The 17,932-nt window shown below is 31.4% G+C and overlaps 1 protein-coding gene across 2 annotated transcripts in view; it reads right to left on the bottom strand.

Moving 5' to 3' along the window:
• The window catches only part of LOC143233900 (uncharacterized), an 83,223-nt gene extending 65,531 nt beyond the window's left edge, over positions 1–17,692 (bottom strand). The window contains exons 1-3 of one of the 2 annotated variants that reach the window (XM_076470765.1): positions 16,110–17,692; positions 7,433–8,161; positions 3,754–3,890 (exon numbers count right to left, since the gene is read on the bottom strand). In XM_076470765.1, coding sequence (XP_076326880.1) covers positions 3,754–3,890; positions 7,433–8,161; positions 16,110–17,071 — 1,828 coding nt within the window. In that variant the 5' untranslated portion in view covers positions 17,072–17,692. The remainder of the gene's footprint in view (positions 1–3,753; positions 3,891–7,432; positions 8,162–16,109) is intronic. The other variant, XM_076470766.1, reaches the window with a different exon arrangement.
• Between the last annotated feature and the right edge of the window lie 240 nt (positions 17,693–17,932).

The raw sequence follows: 17,932 nt of genomic DNA, 5'->3' as shown, positions 1-17,932 counted from the left end.
AGTGATGGTGGTGGTATACATGTTGTGAAAGGAGAATGGTGCAGGGTTGTCAGGGTTTGATTCCACATCACTTGTAGGAGAAAGGGGCAGAGTAATATCTAGGGGTGAGGGCACATAGGGGCTGTTACTTCTAGACAGAACCAATGAAGGGATGTGCTTGAGTTATTGCAAAATGGTACAGAAGAGGCAGCTAATTTGAGAATGGAAGATAAAAGACCAGGAGAAGCATGACTGGAGATAACTAAGTAAGGCTTTAGGAATTACAGAATTGTAGACTGATTTGCTGTTCATTTTCTCTGCACATAAACTTCCTTGTAGGAAGCAAGAACAGCATTTAAACTGCAAACTCTATTTCAGACATGGGTCTATGTTAAGTGCTTTCAGAACAAGAGCCTCAACATGTGAAATAAAGTCAGCTAGCCTCTTCATTATCATGTCCTTGATGTCAAGGACTACCTCCTCATCTTTTTCTTCTTTATTTTCTTCATTAGCAGCAAATATTTCAATGAAATCATTGACTCTCAGCTCATTATGACAGGAAGCTGTAAGTTCCATTAGTCAACTTCTTTAAGGTTCAAGAAGCCCTCCCCACCCACCTTTCATCCATGTTTAATAATTTCCTCACACTGTTGTTGAAATTTAGAAAACATTGGAAATCAGTAGCACTCTTTCCATAATGATTTCCAGGCATAGTTCACAGTAGATGATTTCACTTCATCCCATAATGTTTTGATGCTGTAAGACCAGTCATGAATTGTTGGTTTGTCAGGTCCATCACTGTTGTCCATAAGATAGCTGATGGCTTGCCTTAGGTAACAGGCCTTTAATGTTAAGATAACTCCATCAAGTGGCTGGAGCAATGAGATAGTATTAGATGGCAAGAACAAAATTCTTACCTTACAACTCATGTTTTCATATGTTTTGGGTGTCCCAGGGCATTATCAATGAATGCAATGCGGTTCATTCTCCACAACAAAGTGAACCACTGGCCAATAACCTATTCCTTTTAGTTCATAGTCAAATGCACAGGCAACAGTTCCTTGCTGAGGCCTTTAACAAGATAAGGGTTCAAGCAGTGGTTTCATCTTGGAAGTCAACCACTGCATTTCCATATATTGGCAGCATCAGCATATCTTTTGCCACCTTAAAACCAGTTGTTTACTTCTTACTAATGTAGGTTTGTGAAGGCATCCTTTTCCAAAACAGCCCAGTTTCATCAGCATTAAAAACTTACTTAGGGTTATACTCCTCTGCTTCTTTCAAGATTACTCTTAATTCTTCTGGATACCTGGACAGCACTGGCATTGATCAACATTTGCAAACTCCACTATCACCTTCAGATTATGCTAGTTCTAACAATGAATGAACTTAGCAAACTAGCCTTATTGGCAATAAAGGGCTCTTCAACTTAACCATCTTTTATTAAGCATTTATAAATTTCAAAAATTTGCCTATGATACTAGTGCTGCCAAGATTCATTTTCTTCAGATTTTTATCCTCAATTGAAAGTCCCAGCATCTTCTCTAACACTGGATCCTGTACCTTAGTCCTCATCTTTCCTAAAAGTGGTGTTGAATGTATCACTGAACCATTACTTTTATCAGCATCCTTCTTAATCACATATACAGATGTAGGCACCAAGCACAGAGGTGCCTTCACCAGCTTACACACTCTAGAATTTCTAAATTCAGTGCAGTCCTCTTCCATTTCATAGGTGGATTAGAGCAACGACTAGGAGATGAGCTTGCAGGATGTTTAGAAGCCACAACCGTAAAATGTCCAGGAACAGAAGCTACACAATACATGAAATGCATACAAGAAGTACAGATCCACACAGTGTAAGAATGAGGCAGCAGGGATGATTTACTTTGGGTGGCGGGAAACCAAGCATACCCACAATGCATCACCCACACTAGAAGCGAACAGCAACCAAGAGGTACAAAGAGACTGACTCAGAACATGATCTCCCATGTTGACTGCATTAGGTCAGATTATTCCAGCAAATAATGAATTTTTGATAGAAAAAAAGAGTCCTCACATACAGGAAAGTTTACATATGCTGAACATGTATATAAATAGGACTCCCATTATTTAAAAATACTCATGTAGGCCCATTTTTTCTTTTTTTCCATAATTTTTACTTCCGCACTTCCTTTAACTTTGCTGATAGATATCTTATTCCTTCTTTCACTGAAAACAGATAAAACTTAGTGTATGCTTCATATTATTTTCACAAATTATAGCACTGCATGGCAAACATACAAAGACAGTCACTGTAAAATCCCAAGTTTGTAGTAGCAAACACAATCAAATTACACTGCAACATAACAGAATACTAAAATATATTAATAATTAACATTCTTCATACTAAAGTAGTTGAGCAGTTTTTATTTCCCAGATGACATACAATATTTTTTCCCTGTGAAAGCTGAAATGAAAAAATCTGTAGGTCAGTCATGAAATATATGCATCTGTATAGCAATCCTATCTCATATAAATCCTGACATCATTTACACAGACATACAGTTTTTTTTTTTTTAACTTGCTTTCAAAGTTTGTGCTGTGTCATCAATATTTTCTCTCTCTGAGTTACAACTTACTTTATTATTGTAACAAATCAACATGGTTAAAATTAAAAAAAAACACTTAAGAACTCAATAATTTATTAAGGCAGAAAGTACTGTTAAAAACAAAGGCCAATGAATTGAACATATGCACATCCATCCCTACATGGTGTAAATTACTCTGATACATGTCAAACTGAATTTCAGCTATTAAATTGCCAACAGTTAAAATTCTTAACATAATTAAAACCAGCAATTACATTAAAATATGAAATGATATTTACAGATATGTTTACTCCTTTAGTCTGGTAACATAAAAAAAATAAATTTCTTATACTCAAAAATCTTATTTAACATTAACATGAACATATCTACTTGTTTTGCAATGACTAGAAAACCCACTTGTAGGGAAAAATTTATAAGTAAAAACAGCTGGTATGCTCCTATACCCATACCAGATGTTTTTGCATATATATCTACTTGTTTTTCATCAATAAACTGCTGTTATCAAGTACAGTATTTATCTGAAGTTTTTTAGAAAATTCATCAACATATCAAAAATATACTATTATTTTAAACAGCACTAAACCTTGTGTTTTCCTAACTTCACCAACACAACTTAAAAATAAATACTACAAATATAAAAGCATGTATAATAGCAGATTTACTAATGACACAATGACCATGTCAAGTTACTGAGAGTTTAGGTTACACCAAGCAAGTACACATCAACATAAAAGCTGTATTTCAGCACCTCTCCAGTGAAAACTAAAAACTATATCAAATTCACTAGTTATACACACACTATGAATTAAGAACAATAATCTATATACCTATTTTCTAATGCTAACTTACTTCTGATTAACTGACATTAAATTATACTTTTCACTTCATCATCTTTAGTAGGCAAAAAAACAAACAAAAAACAACTAACTTCAAACTTGAAAAAAAAATATACACACACTATTTCTTGTTGATTTTGATGTTCAGGCAAAAATAATCATTTTGTACAGGCAATATTACAAAGAAAACAGAGTTGTTTATGTCACTTTCTGCCTGTAAATGGCTGCTTCAGTGGATAAACATTTTTAAGAATGAAACAACTATCACATCAGACATTACAGTCAGCTTGTCACAAAAATTCAAACAATCAATTATACGAGAGTTATCATCAATATCAGTTACATACCAACATCCCTGTCTTTTGCTTTGTACACTTGCCCATAGGTCCCTTCTCCAATTTGACAAATAATGTCAAATACATCCACACATCTTTCTCCCCAATTTGGTGACCTTTCAGTTTCCTCTTCTACTGGTTTGATTATCCTAGTAAATCAAATAAAATGAGAAAATACTGTATATATTTTATGACAGGAAATGCTAAAAATGTTGTGTAAAATTACAGTATTTCCCCCAATATTACAATTAACACAACTACTCTGAAAACTAAAAACTGTCCTGATGAGATAGTTGTGTTTCAGTTTTACATTATTACTACAAATATGTTGAGATTAACAATGAACCAATATTAAACTTGTATGTTGATCATATAAATGAACTGTACACTTAAGTCATTTTCAGCCACCTTATGCTATCAATAATCTGGACTTTTTTGTTTCCATATATTGGTATAAAAATTGAATACAAGCCAAAAATTATCCAAACCTTTACCAAAATAAACCAACATCCTTAGATGCTCAAGTATACTAAAGAATGAGACCTTTCACAAAGTTCCTAAGTAGAAAAAATATTATTAATAAAGATCACAAATTTTCCTTGTTTGTGTACACAGCAATCTTAATAATGTATCTTGTAAAACTATGCTCCAAAAATAAACTGAATACATAACAGTTGATTCCTTAGTGATTACCTAACCCAAAATTAACTTTGATTTTTAAATCACATAAATAATTAAAGAAACAAAACTTTAAAATCAAATGCATATCAAAATATTCATTTACTGTAAGTTTCAGTGAAAAACTATAAAGGTCATTTTAAAATGCTTCTGTTGCATTTTTGTTTTTGTTTTTCAACTTATTATACGGAATGAGAAATAAATATCTTTACAACTGTCTAGTTTTATGACAGTTCAGATATTACAGCTCAATGCATTGAACCAAACTACACATTCATTGTCTGCAGCTAATAATGGAAAAATAATTGCCCAACAGTAAAACCAAATTAAGAACAAGCCCAACCACAGACAACCTAATAATTCAGAATATTAATAGTAAAAAAATATGTAAGATACAAACTATAAAATAAAAACATTAAAAAGATTATATTCCCCAACAATGTGTAATCAAAAACAACCTATCCTCTTCTCTGAAGAGAAAGGCATTATGTAATGTAACATAGGAAGAAAATTAATTAAACCCTTGTATGTAAAGAAACATTTAGCAAATATATACAGAATGAAGTGAAAATGCATTTTAGAATGGCTGGTATGGTTATTAACACTTTTACTAATAAAGCAGAGAACATTTCAATCATCAGGTTAGCAAGATGACCCAGAAAGGTCGAAACCTTGTTCCCTGCTTAATTAGTAAAAGTGTTAATACCCATACCAGCCATTCTGAGTCATACAGACTGAAATATCCTTCAGTCACCTAGAATGTGGTATTTTCTGTGACAGTTATGTTAAATTAGAACATAAAACAAACAAGTTTAAAATAAAGCTAAGCAGAAATTAAAATCATACTTGTTTTAAAGGCTACAGAACTGAAATAAATATATTAAAAAAGAATGCTAGACTAGGAATCGAATAACATATCCAAATCATTCTTTAATGTAACCAATAAAAGTAAGGAGACTGAAGGTTAAAAACTAAGTGTGGGAATAAATGTACTTACAAGTAAAAATCATATCTTTCAGAATGGAATAAAAACCATATTTGTCTAGCATAATATTATATTTATTGAAAAAATCTGTAAATTCTGATTACAATGAGAAAGCTATAATCATTTTTAAGTAAGGAAAATGTTAATTTAAGAAATGTTATCACTACAAAACTAAGAGCTAGATTTCTACACTAATAAGACAATGGTAATGGGAACTAGTGTAAATGGGGAAAATTAAAAAAGATGAGTTATCCTCTGAGAATATACTGACAGAAACTCATAGCACGCATACCTCACTAGGGAAGAGAATCCCCTCAGGGCACCACTCACACATGGAATACTATTTTTTTGTTGACAAATTTGAAAGAGCAAATGACACTGTCACAAAGGTAGATGGTATGTAAAGACTGCTAAATAAAGTCTATATACCTCAAGGGTTGGCAGATCATGTTTGTGTAATGTGGATAGAGCAATAAGTTAAGCTGTACAGTAAGTGTGAAATTATTATGTAAAATACTGATAACAACAAGTTTGTGTTTGAAAAGAATCTAAAACTCAACAGGCTAGTATAACCACTGGAAACATCCTGGTTCTTAGCACAGAGAGCCTACACAACACTTCTAGGTACAGAGCCCTATGTATGATTGATGGGTACATCCATTTAGTCTTGTTCTAGTGGGACTGTATTGACTTTCCCACTAGTGTGAGACTAGGGAAACAAGTGATGTCTCTTTACTGCAGAAGCAGAAAAAAGAAGGGACAACTTTGCATAATGGAGAAAACTTGAGAAGTGTGTGGACTCAACAAGAATTTTCCACCAACTGCACAAGGTCTCACTAATAGACTGGGCAACAGGTTACTGCAAACAGAGACAGCAAGTAATAGGTAGCCAAGTGTGGGAGGGAGAATTTTTTCTCTCTAAAGTACAACTGGAAGGTAAAATATACTTTTACTACTAATTTTGCAGTCTTGCAAAAAATACTATCTCAACAGCAGGTATTAAATTGGAGCACCCAGATAAGCTTAACACTTTGTTATTCTCCACTTGATACTGAAATAAATATTCCCTCTGAGGCAACAGAATGGATTCTATTGTCTCTCTGATACCTATGTATGTAGGTAGATGGAGAGTCAGATTTCTTTTTCTTTTCTTTTTTTTATAAAATCTGCAAGAAAAGAGAAATAATAATAGCTAAGCTCTTTGGAACCTCTGGGAAGTTAAGAAAATAGCAACTGGAAAAAGATAAACCCCAAAGGTGAGAATGTAAGAGGCATCCAAGAAATAAAAAAAATATTAGTGATGTCTCCCACAAGCAAGAAGAAATATATCATGAAGGAAAGATGGCACAGGAAATAGGTTCACATGAAGGACATGAGTTCTGATAACTATACAGAAGTTCCAGTTCAGGAGAAGAAACAGAAGGGAATAATGATTCATTGGAAAGAACAGGAATAAATCCATAAGAGCTGAAGGAAAAGAAGAATGGCCTAAAAAATAGATAGAAGGTTGCCAAGAAAACCACAGTATCCAGTTTATCTAATAAATGCAAAGACTGCTTTTGAAAGCCAAGGAAGTAAGATGAAGAGTCAAATGACCTGGAGGATTAGTTGCATTTCTGAAACCATATTTATGCAACACATAATAACTGAAAAAATTATATGAATTGATTTAAAAAATGATATTGTCATGAAAAAAAAACATAATGCAGTACTCAAATTTGATGACAAGGAACCCACTTTTTGCAGGTAGCAAAAGAAACTTCATGAGAAATATACAATGTTTAAACAATTTTATGTATCTTATGACACAGATTTGCCAAAAAGCAGTATATATTTAATAAAATTTCTTTTACTATCTCCAATAAGTACGCAGTACTTTTTATCAAACTGAATCAATAATAGCATAAATTATGAATCTCAGAGTTATTATTATGATTCCTTAACTCCAAAATTTTTTCTGCAATATAAGATGATCTTCATTTTGTTCCAACATGAAACCACAGAAATGAGATATTTGTGTTACCTTACCTTGGTCTTTTATGCTGGCATTTAGAGTCAAATGGTGTAAAAACAGGAGGAGGACTTGGTTCCTTTTCTATTTCAGGTGACATGGTTACATCTTCCTCAGTAATTCCTGGTGGAAGAGGTAAATCCCTAATGCTTTTTCTAGGAATATGGACTTGAGTTTCTGGTTTTATTTCTGGTTCTGGTGTATTTTCTTTTGATTCTACCACTGGAGGTAGTGGTAATGCTGGAAGTACTGGAAGGGGTGGAGGTGGTGGTTTCTCATCAGGGGGTGGTGGTGGAGGTGGAACAACAGTTAAGACTTCAGGTTTTATTTGTGGTTCAGTTACTACAGGAATTTGTTGAACCTCAATCACTGGTGACTTTTCAACATGAATTGGTTTCACAGTCTTTTTATCAGTAGAGACTGAAATAGGTTCTGCCACAACTGATTTAGTGGCAGAAGAAACACATAAGGTAGCACCATTTTCTCTTTGTTGATCAGAAAGTGCTTCTTCTTTTATTAGACTAGTAGCTTGTTTTTTCTTTGCTAATTGTCTAGCCTTACGGTGTTTGCTGAGTTCTGCTGCGAGACTAGTAGCAAACTTTGGATCAGAAAGACTAGGACTACGCTCTTTCCGCCTACGGCTTCTATATGGAGACCTTGAACAAGATCTCGACCTTGATCGCCTTGATCGTGATTTCAACTGAGGACTTCTGCTGCGAGAATGTGACTTTCTTGATCTTCTGGATCTAAGAAAGTAACAGATACAATATTTATTTTGTTTTGTTTCCTTATAGTTATCAAACAAAACATAAAAAGAAACAGTAAATGCTACCCCTATTGTAAACATCTGTGACTTGTGTAAATAAGTTCCAGAATTTCAAAGTTTAATATTTTATCAGATTAATATAAACCTACTTATAATCACTAAAGTTGAAAAAAGGTTAAAAATACTTAGATAAATTAGTATATGTAATCTTAATGATGTATTAAGCAATTATATGATTGTATATGATGAATAACTAGTTGTTTGATGAGAACTAGTTTACTGTCAGCTGTAAGATTTGAGTAACTGTTCTAGGAAACAGTTTCTAGATTGGCAATTTCTTTTGTTAAAATGTAGGTTTATTAAATAAAACCAATAACTGTAAATAAATTTTATCTTGTACATCTTAAAAGATAAAATTTATATAATAAAATCTTAGTTTTTATATTAGTTTCCACATTTATTTTACAATTCTGTATTTCATTACCAAAAACTTGTTTTATAACACTATATTAATGAACAATGCTTTAGATTAAAAACAAGTTATTTCATTTTCATTTTGCAATATAATTTATTTTAATATACTGATAACCAAAATTGGTTTTCTACTTAAGTAAAGAACATCTCAAAATAGTTTTGCAGTTATAAATCTACATGTATCACTTCACACTCATTTTACCATTTGTTAATATCATTCAAGACATTTTTAGGCACTTATATGCAACACGATTAATTAAATACAGAGATGACTTGGTTTACATGTCATCACTGAATAAATACATTCACATTTTAATATTTAATGCAAAAGTTCTACTTACTGTGTTAAATTTACCTTAAGAAGTTTAGTGTAGACACTACAAATGTACAGTTTGGGTTCTAATAGGTTGCTTCTGCTTGTATCTAGAATGGGATGACATTTTGGTTTCTGTACTGAGGCTTATACCACAGGCCTCAAATCATAGAGAGAGAAGCAGCCATTAAAGCTAAGACTCTTTACATAATTTATACTTGTTAATAGACTGAGTAATAATGAAAGATTTCAGTTTATAAATATAACTAAGATTACTTTGAAATAAAAAAAAGGAACACTATCTAATTATGCAAGAAACGTCAAAGCAAATAAAGCCAAAAAACAGCACATTTCTAATTATATACAAATTACCTTTTACGTAACTAGAAATGTGCTGTAAAAGGTGATCTGTATGTAACTAGAAACTTGCTGTTTTTTGGCTTTATTTGCTTTGATGTTTCTTGCATAATTAGATACTGTTCATTTCTTTTATTTAAAAGTAATAGATAAAACATCGACTTTTTTCTAATGCTATTATTAATTTTGTATGCTAAATACTCCTTACTAATGATGTTCAATTTTAAAACAATTCTTAAATTATTTTTCAGGCTTAGCAAAATATTAAGAAAATCTTCTCTCCAACACTAATTGCATCTCAACCTACAAAGTTGAAATTACTCTAAAGTTCTGTCATCCGTACATGCATAATGTGCCTATTAATGAATAACGATTCTATACAATGAGTGCCATAAAATTAACTAAAAATACACCAAACAAGTAAGTAGTAATCAGAATGGATAAAGGTAGACATAATTCACAAACGTGTATTGTTTCAAAAAATTAATTATTAACACCAACCACTTATATATCAGGAAGGTTAATCAAACATTTGAGTTCAAATTTTCAATGATATGGACTCAATAAACTTAAGTTATAAACTTTCTATTTTCAGATACAAAAATTGCAAATAAGTTGTTACAATGTTTACCTACACCTTGTACAGTGATTCACATTTTTAACAAACAAGGGTTCTCCTATAGTATGTTAAAATATCAAATTCATTCAACTATGGGGTAAATTCAATAATATTCTTCTATAAATAATGGGTTTAGAAAATTTACAGAATATCATGTCCTTTTCAAACCTTTCATATGTACACTCTATGGAAATTAAGGTAATACAACATTGCTTTAGTATTGCTGCTGTTGGCTAGTTGTCTTCTCTCTAGTCAGTAGTTTATAATTAGTGAAAATAACACAAAAATATAATACCCTATAACCTAAGCCCTTTCAAAAGGTTCTCCCGAAGAAGAAAGGTCTTCATTCATGTTATAGTGTATTGTATTTTTGTGTTAAACTGATTTCTTAAATGTACACGTTCTTCTAACATAGTGACAGTGGCAGGTACTCCTAGCAACTTTGCTGTGATAAAGATAGGGCAAGCAGAAAGTTTGGTGGCAGTGGAACCTGAGACTTTAATCGCTAAAGTAATAAAAAAACTTCTTTAAAATTAAGAAGAGTACAAAAGAATCCACTATGCACCTTTATGTTTAAACCAAACATAATAGTAATATTTTGAAAACGTGGATGATTGGAATAATCTAAAATAGTAATAATTGGAAAATCAATTTCAATTAGTTGGATATTTTCATTAAAATTGATTTACTTGTAACATCAATTAATATATTGCTGGAATAATCAAAACTACTGATTTTAATAAGTTGATTAGTTTTGTAACAATTGATTAACATAATTGTTAGAAAAACAGATAACACCAATAATCAGAAACAATTTTAATTAGTTGATTAATTTCATGACAATAACTTAATCATAGTTTTGATTAACTGATTAAATTTTTGACACCATCCAATGTAATCACAGCTCACAGAAAATTAATTGTAAAGGTTATATTGCCAACTCTAATTAAAACACATCATAAGCATGTTTAATATTTTTCTTTTTAATTTCATTTAACACTGTTATACCTTAAACAGAGTCCTGATGAAATTTACAATCATTGTACAATTCAGGTATTCATGTAACTTCTTATTTATAATTTTTTGTCTTATAAACAGTTTCTGGCTGTACTACTGATATTGTCCTGTTGTTTGACTCCACAGCTAAAAAGTAATACATTGTACACACCATACTAATTTATCTCACACATCCATAGCTTCTTTACAGTTACACTGTTGAGTTATTTCAATGAGTTTTTATTGGTCACAAGACATTTTAGGGATAACTGTGGAATTTAACATATATAGTTATACAGATACTACATTATTCTACAATCATTTATTCAATAGCAGTATTGGAAAGTAACTTATGTTCTTGTGTAAATACAGTACAGTCTATTACTTCTTTTTACTTTAAGAGAAATGGCCAGCATGTTTAATTTGTGTAGTTTTATTATTTATAATTTTTTGTAACTGCCTTTTTATGATAGTTTGTTTTACAATGTTAACTTAGTATGTATGGATTTAGCCTAAGTTTCCAAAGTTAGATACTAAAGTAGCAATGAGGCAAAGAATGCTATAAAAAGATCTTTATGCTCTCAATGTTTCAACTAGACGTCTGAAGAAAACCTCTAGTCAAAATGTCCATAAAATAAAAGATCATGTTATAGCATTTTTAGTCTTACTGTTACCTTAGCATCAGTTATCGACAGAAATAATGTCTTAAGTTGGCTTAATCTTGTGAGACATTAATGGGTTCATGGCCAAAGTATCATTAATATTGAGAATATCCAAATGATGAAGCAATACATTCTTACTTATAAAGATCAAAATGCATTTTTCATCACTTTGATACCCTTGCTTTTAACAATACTTTTGGCCATAAAACCATAAGTAATTGATTATACTGATTAGTATCATGTAAAGTAAATAGTTTATTAAGGTAACAAAACAACTTACTAGTATTTCCAATTATTACTATTTTTAATTATTAGTTATATATTAATCAGAATTATGAATAAAATAATGTCACAAGAATCATACACTAACCCAAGTTAGAGTTTTCAATTATTCTAGCTAAGTGACAGAAATATTCCAATTATATTTGCTTGTTGTTAAGCATATATCTACACAGTAGGATGCATGTTTCCACCCACTACAGATATTAAATTTCAATTTTACATCATTAAAATTTATTTACTTTTAGCCATGTCACATAGGAATAATCACCATGGTTTTTGACTTTTTCCAGCATCTCACATGAAGATAATTACCCAAATTTTGATAGTCATCACAGAGGATCACACAAAAAAAGATGCAAATAACCGAAATACTGCAAGAAGTTAAGGAATAAACATAAACACCATTCAAGAAAGACCGAGAGGTATTTTATGAAACTTACCTTAAGAGTTTCTTCCCATAAAACGTTATGGTTTTTGTTTAAATTAGTATATCACAATCTTGTCAGTAAAACACCAGGCATTATCCCACACAATGAGAATTTGTTCTGACTACACCAAAATGATGTACAGCTGGGTCTGACAGCCTCTTTATCATTACTTACAACTATCCTTTCCCTGCATTAATTCAACTGATCCATCCTAGTCTTTAGATATATAGATAAATTCTGAAACAATATCGTTGTATAAATGTAATATTAGAAATATCTGACACCCAAAAATTATCACAGTCAGAACAGTAAGTTTAAAAATTTCCTATGTTTTCCCTAAACAATGGTAAAATATCTAATTTCTTTTACCTTAATACTTTATTTCCCTGAATCCATAGATTTGCATGCAAAATGAAATGAATACATTAAGTGTCATTTACAATATGCATTATTTGATTTTAAAAAATTATAAGCAATGTTTTCAGCACTTATATACATATATGCACTGGAGACATACCTTGAACTTCAACTGGAAATAAATGATTAACCTCCATAGTGTGATCTTCATTAATTGACTAGTTTCATATAAAATTACCGATTATACAAAATGATGATGACATCAACTGTCACACAAAAAGAACTGAAACTATTGCTTCTGATTATTAGCTATTCTAACTATCCAAATAATTAAAATATTGTCATATCAATTTCTCATTAGTATTTTTTTTTAATGAAGATCATTCAGCTTCAGGCTTTCATAACCCAGTACTTGAGTGAATGTTTAGTTCTCTGAGGGTCACAAATTTGTTTCCTACTGCATAAAACATGCTCAACTTTTCAGCAGTAGGAGCTTTTTTTTTCTTATGCCAAAGCTACTGAGACTACCTACAACTGTTCCTAATTTTGAACTGCCACCAAGCAGCAAGAAAGCATCAACTGTCATCTCTGAGGTTAGTCTTTTACTAACTAATAGTGCAATTTACCATGTTATTATTGTAACTTTGCCATAATTTGAACAAACTTATTTCACATACATACCAACTACACCACAGAATGCAATGTTCTTCTTACACACACACACACACACCTCGTGTATGACAATTTGACCGAATGGCTTTTCATTCCATAACTAGTCAATGTGATAACTGTAGTCTGTATTTACATTGCATGAAATAAATAATATTAACTATAGCTTTAACATACTATATTGCTGACTTATAAACTACAATGTAACCAGTGTTACTTAAGTACATTTGCTTTAATTTCAATTTGTATTCCTTATCTTCTACCTGCTCAGCAAATAACTGCTGAATAACTTGCTCATTTCAACGTGTTTATTAGAAATTACTAGACCCACACTGGCATTAATCCAAATATTACCATTACGATATTTCATTTTATTTTAATTCATGGTTGTTCAGCTTAACAAATTAATATAATGACTCACTAAGAAAAATAACCAGAAAAACTTAAAATAGGGTTTTTAATCATTAATATTTTTTGTTATTCCAATACACAAGCAACATATGATAACTGATACATATAATTGTCTAACCCTTTGCACATAAGCCTGACTTTTTGCAGATATCATGACCTTTTACAGCACTCCATTAAAATGTTAAACTGTTATCAATGTAATTCAATAAACCTTAAATTAACAATCTGTAACTGAAATCAATACATCATCTAAGTTTTAACTTCTTAAATGCAAAAAGAAATATATAAAAATTCTCAACCTCCATCTAAATTATATGATGTATTTGAGCTTCCCTTTTTCTAACATCAAACTCTGGCTGCTGCAGTTTCCAACTACAGCTAGAAACAAACTATACATAATAACAAAATATAATCTAAAATCTTGACCTTCTACTTCCTTAATTTTTAAGGCATCAATAAACCTACCATAGAAGCCTCTTCTCTTTCTTGAAAGTTTTCTAACCAACTTTATGTATCTGATTGGCATAGTTATAACCAACAAAAGGAGATTACTTTCTATATAAATCTTACAAGTTTCTTTTTTTTTCTATCCAGCTGCAAACTGTTAAAAATATTGTACTGACCATATTTTGTTACTACAAAAGTTAAAGGAATTTCTTAATACATTTATATCTTGCTTAGAAAGTTAGATAAATTATAGTCAATTTGGGACATCCTTTTCTAGAGATTTTGTGGGATGCTATGTGGATTATTTTCCTGGACACCTACATCCGAAAGGTTCATCTAGACTCATGGAAAAAACCTCCAATTTTTACCTTAGTTCAAGTAATTACAACAGCTCCTCAATTTAAGTACATATTTACTGTTAAATTTTTTTAACAACTAAAACAAGAAGCTTCTAAGCTTAGCCTAACAATTTTGTTAAATGTTGTGATATTCAAAAGGTGTATGTGTACTATGACATTTCAATCACATGCTACAAGCATAAGCTCTAAAAATAACAGTTAATTAGCTCTCACAGTAACTTATTACTTTTAATTTTATGATTACTGCTCTTGTTGGTATATATTATAGCAATGAAACCATAAAATGAAAATTAAAGGTCAAAGTTAAAAGTGTTTAGGTAAGTTTTGATCTTTTTTATTCAGACTGCAATTAATACAATGGAAAAAAAATAGTAATATTGACTTCTGGCAAGTAATTTTATTGTTTTAATGTTATTTATTGCTCAAAAACATTCCAAGTAGATTCCTAAGGAAGATCACCACCTGCATAAGTTCATAGCAATTTTGAATTACTGAAATCTAGCACATACACATAAACCTTTAAAAATGCATACCTGCAGACCTCTAACCAAACCTATACACAAAAATATACATATCCCTACAATTTATAAATACACACACAGTAACAAACCTATTTAAATTAATTCAATAATTTTACATTGCTTTTATATAAGACAAAAGCTCAGTCAAGTCCAATTGCCATTTCTGAAAAAAATGTACAACAAAAGTTACAAGAAACTTTAACCTTTTTTTTTTTTCAACAAATATTAAACATTTTATTTATAGTTTAAGGAACCAATAATATAAGCCAAGGTTTCTTTATTAGTTCAGTCATGGGGTGTTACACATGCTGCACTCTGAGATATAAATAAATACTAAAAACAATAAAATACATGAATATATATTAGAAACTTACATATAAAACACTGTACATATGCTTCTTCTGACAAAACTGAGTTGCTAATGGCATTGTATTGTTTGTCTTCACTTTTTAAATAAAACTCCTGAAAGTTATATTCTACAATTCTGTGTTTTGTGTGATGAACAGAAAGTAGATTTTTCTAGCACTTCATATTTAGAAAACCTTTTTTTTCAAAATGACACACACCTGATTATATAAGTATATACCTTATTTTCTCTTGAAACAAAAAAAGATAAATATGACTGAAATTTATTTGACTATCCAAAGGACTGATAAAATAAATGGCTCTCACTTCTTTGTGCTGTGTTTAGAAGAAAAAAGATTTAAGTTTATGTAGCATGCTAGTTCATGGAACAAATTGCCACTAGCAGTAACAGAGTCCAACATAACATAAGGGTCAAAAAATGGAATCAATAACATCCAGGAAAATGGAATTTTACTTTCTTCAAGAACAAATGTAAAAAAGCAACCCTTGCTGTCTCTCCATGTTCACTTCTGACTGAAATTACTACTACTTTGGATACATAGAGTTGTAATAACTAATACAAGTTACCAATAACAACTGCACTTTGCTCATTAAACTTCAATTGTACGATATGTTAAAAAATACAATAACAATGAAAATACTTACCCAATGAATTTATACACATTACCTGTTATGAAAAGGGCTTCTACTCCGGCTCCTAGACCATGCATTAGTTCTTCTAGGATAGGGACTTGGACTTCGAGAATAATTACGAGGTCTGTCTCTTTCTCTGTTATCTGAAGGAGATTTTCTTCTCTGCTTTGTGACTCGCAATACTGGACTAGAAGGTGAAGGGCTTCTACGATATGCTCGAGGTGCCTCAGGAGTCCTAGATTTCTTTCTCAACCTCTCACGAAAATGATCTCGACCTCTATTGGTACTATAATAATAGTCTGATTCAGTGAGATAAGAATGTTCATAAGCCCCCTCACGAAAGGAGTATGAAAAACCTCTGTCATAGTCCTTCTCTCTTCCATATAAATACATATGTGGTCCTTCACGAAAAGAAAAGTCTTTTGAAGATCTGTCATGTTCTCTATCTTTCCTGTCTCGAAAGGACAAAGGTGAAGAAGATCTTTCTTTCTCTCGATGTCTCAATGATTTTTCTACTGGTGACATTGCATCCCTCCTGCTTTCTTTATAGTGACCTTTATGTTTTTCAGTTCCTCTACTTTTTTCACTTGTTTTACTTCTACTATTTGACACACTTTCAACAGCTTTAGGTGGGGATGATAAAACTATATCTGTTTCATTTAAAGAAGAATTGTTTGCCTCAGAAAATACAGAAGAATCTGAACTTACGTCATCATATTCCACCAACGACTTCACTGTGGACATTGACAGTACCGCACCTTGGTCTTTTCCTTTGGAATGTTTCTTTTTCAAATTCTTGCATGATGACTTTTTGTGCTTTTTACGAATACTTGGGCCAGCCGAACCTGACACACTACGTTTCTCAAAGTTCGAACTTGACGATAGGCCTAAATTTAGTTTACTTTCAACTTGGCTTTTCTTACTATTTTCTCTACTGGTGGTGCTGGCTGTTGTTTTACTTTTAGAGCGAGAACGATGAGTCTCTGAGCTCGGCATCGCTCCTTAGATTTTTAATTACTTCGTTGAACTACTTAAAATATTACAAACGCTATAAAAAAAAAACACTCCAAAGCAAGTAAAACATTTCACCCTTACCGTGCTTACGACGTCGAATGACCAACATAAACATGCACCATTGCATCAGTACTTAAGCCATCTGACGCCATCTTGTTCATTTTGGCAAATACCATCTTAACCCTAACCCAAAGCATTCATTAAATCCCGGATACTTCGGACGTTCAGTATCCCTTAAACTATTAATCATACATTTATTTGTCCAAAAGTAAGTATGATATCTTCGATTAGTTATTTCTAATCATAAGAAAACTTTGCCAATAACTCGAGTCAGAGTACAGTACTATAACATAGTACCTAGGCCAAAGCAGTATTCGCCATTTCCGACTCTTCTTTAAAAACTTTAAAAATGAAATTAAAATTGAAATAATTCGTTGCACGTCTTTATTGAATAATTAAATCATTAATTTTTCTCATGATCATTGAGATTTCTTAAAAACAGGAATTATTTTCCCTGATGTAAGCGGATTTCGCTACCCACTTAATTTAGCTCGCGAACAACGACAAAACTAAATGCCTCAAACTGACGTCACGTGACCTTCTAATTTTTGCAGGCATTGTGGGAATGTGTGTGAATAAAGGTTAAAATGGACAGCTAACACAGTCTCGCTTAGATATTCTTTTAAACAGGCATTCAAAGAAGGAAAATATAATTCATTTAAATTTAATTTAAGAATGCAATGCTATTATATAAATATTTAGAAACGCATTATTATTCAATCAAAAATATTTACGTCGTCCGTTCATTAAATTATTTTTTACCTTTATCACAACTTTCTTTAA

The sequence above is a fragment of the Tachypleus tridentatus genome, chromosome 12, assembly GCF_004210375.1.
Source record: "Tachypleus tridentatus isolate NWPU-2018 chromosome 12, ASM421037v1, whole genome shotgun sequence".
Lineage (NCBI taxonomy): Eukaryota > Metazoa > Arthropoda > Merostomata > Xiphosura > Limulidae > Tachypleus > Tachypleus tridentatus.
Note: the sequence above shows the minus strand (reverse complement) of the source record. Positions and strands in the feature narration are given on the sequence as shown.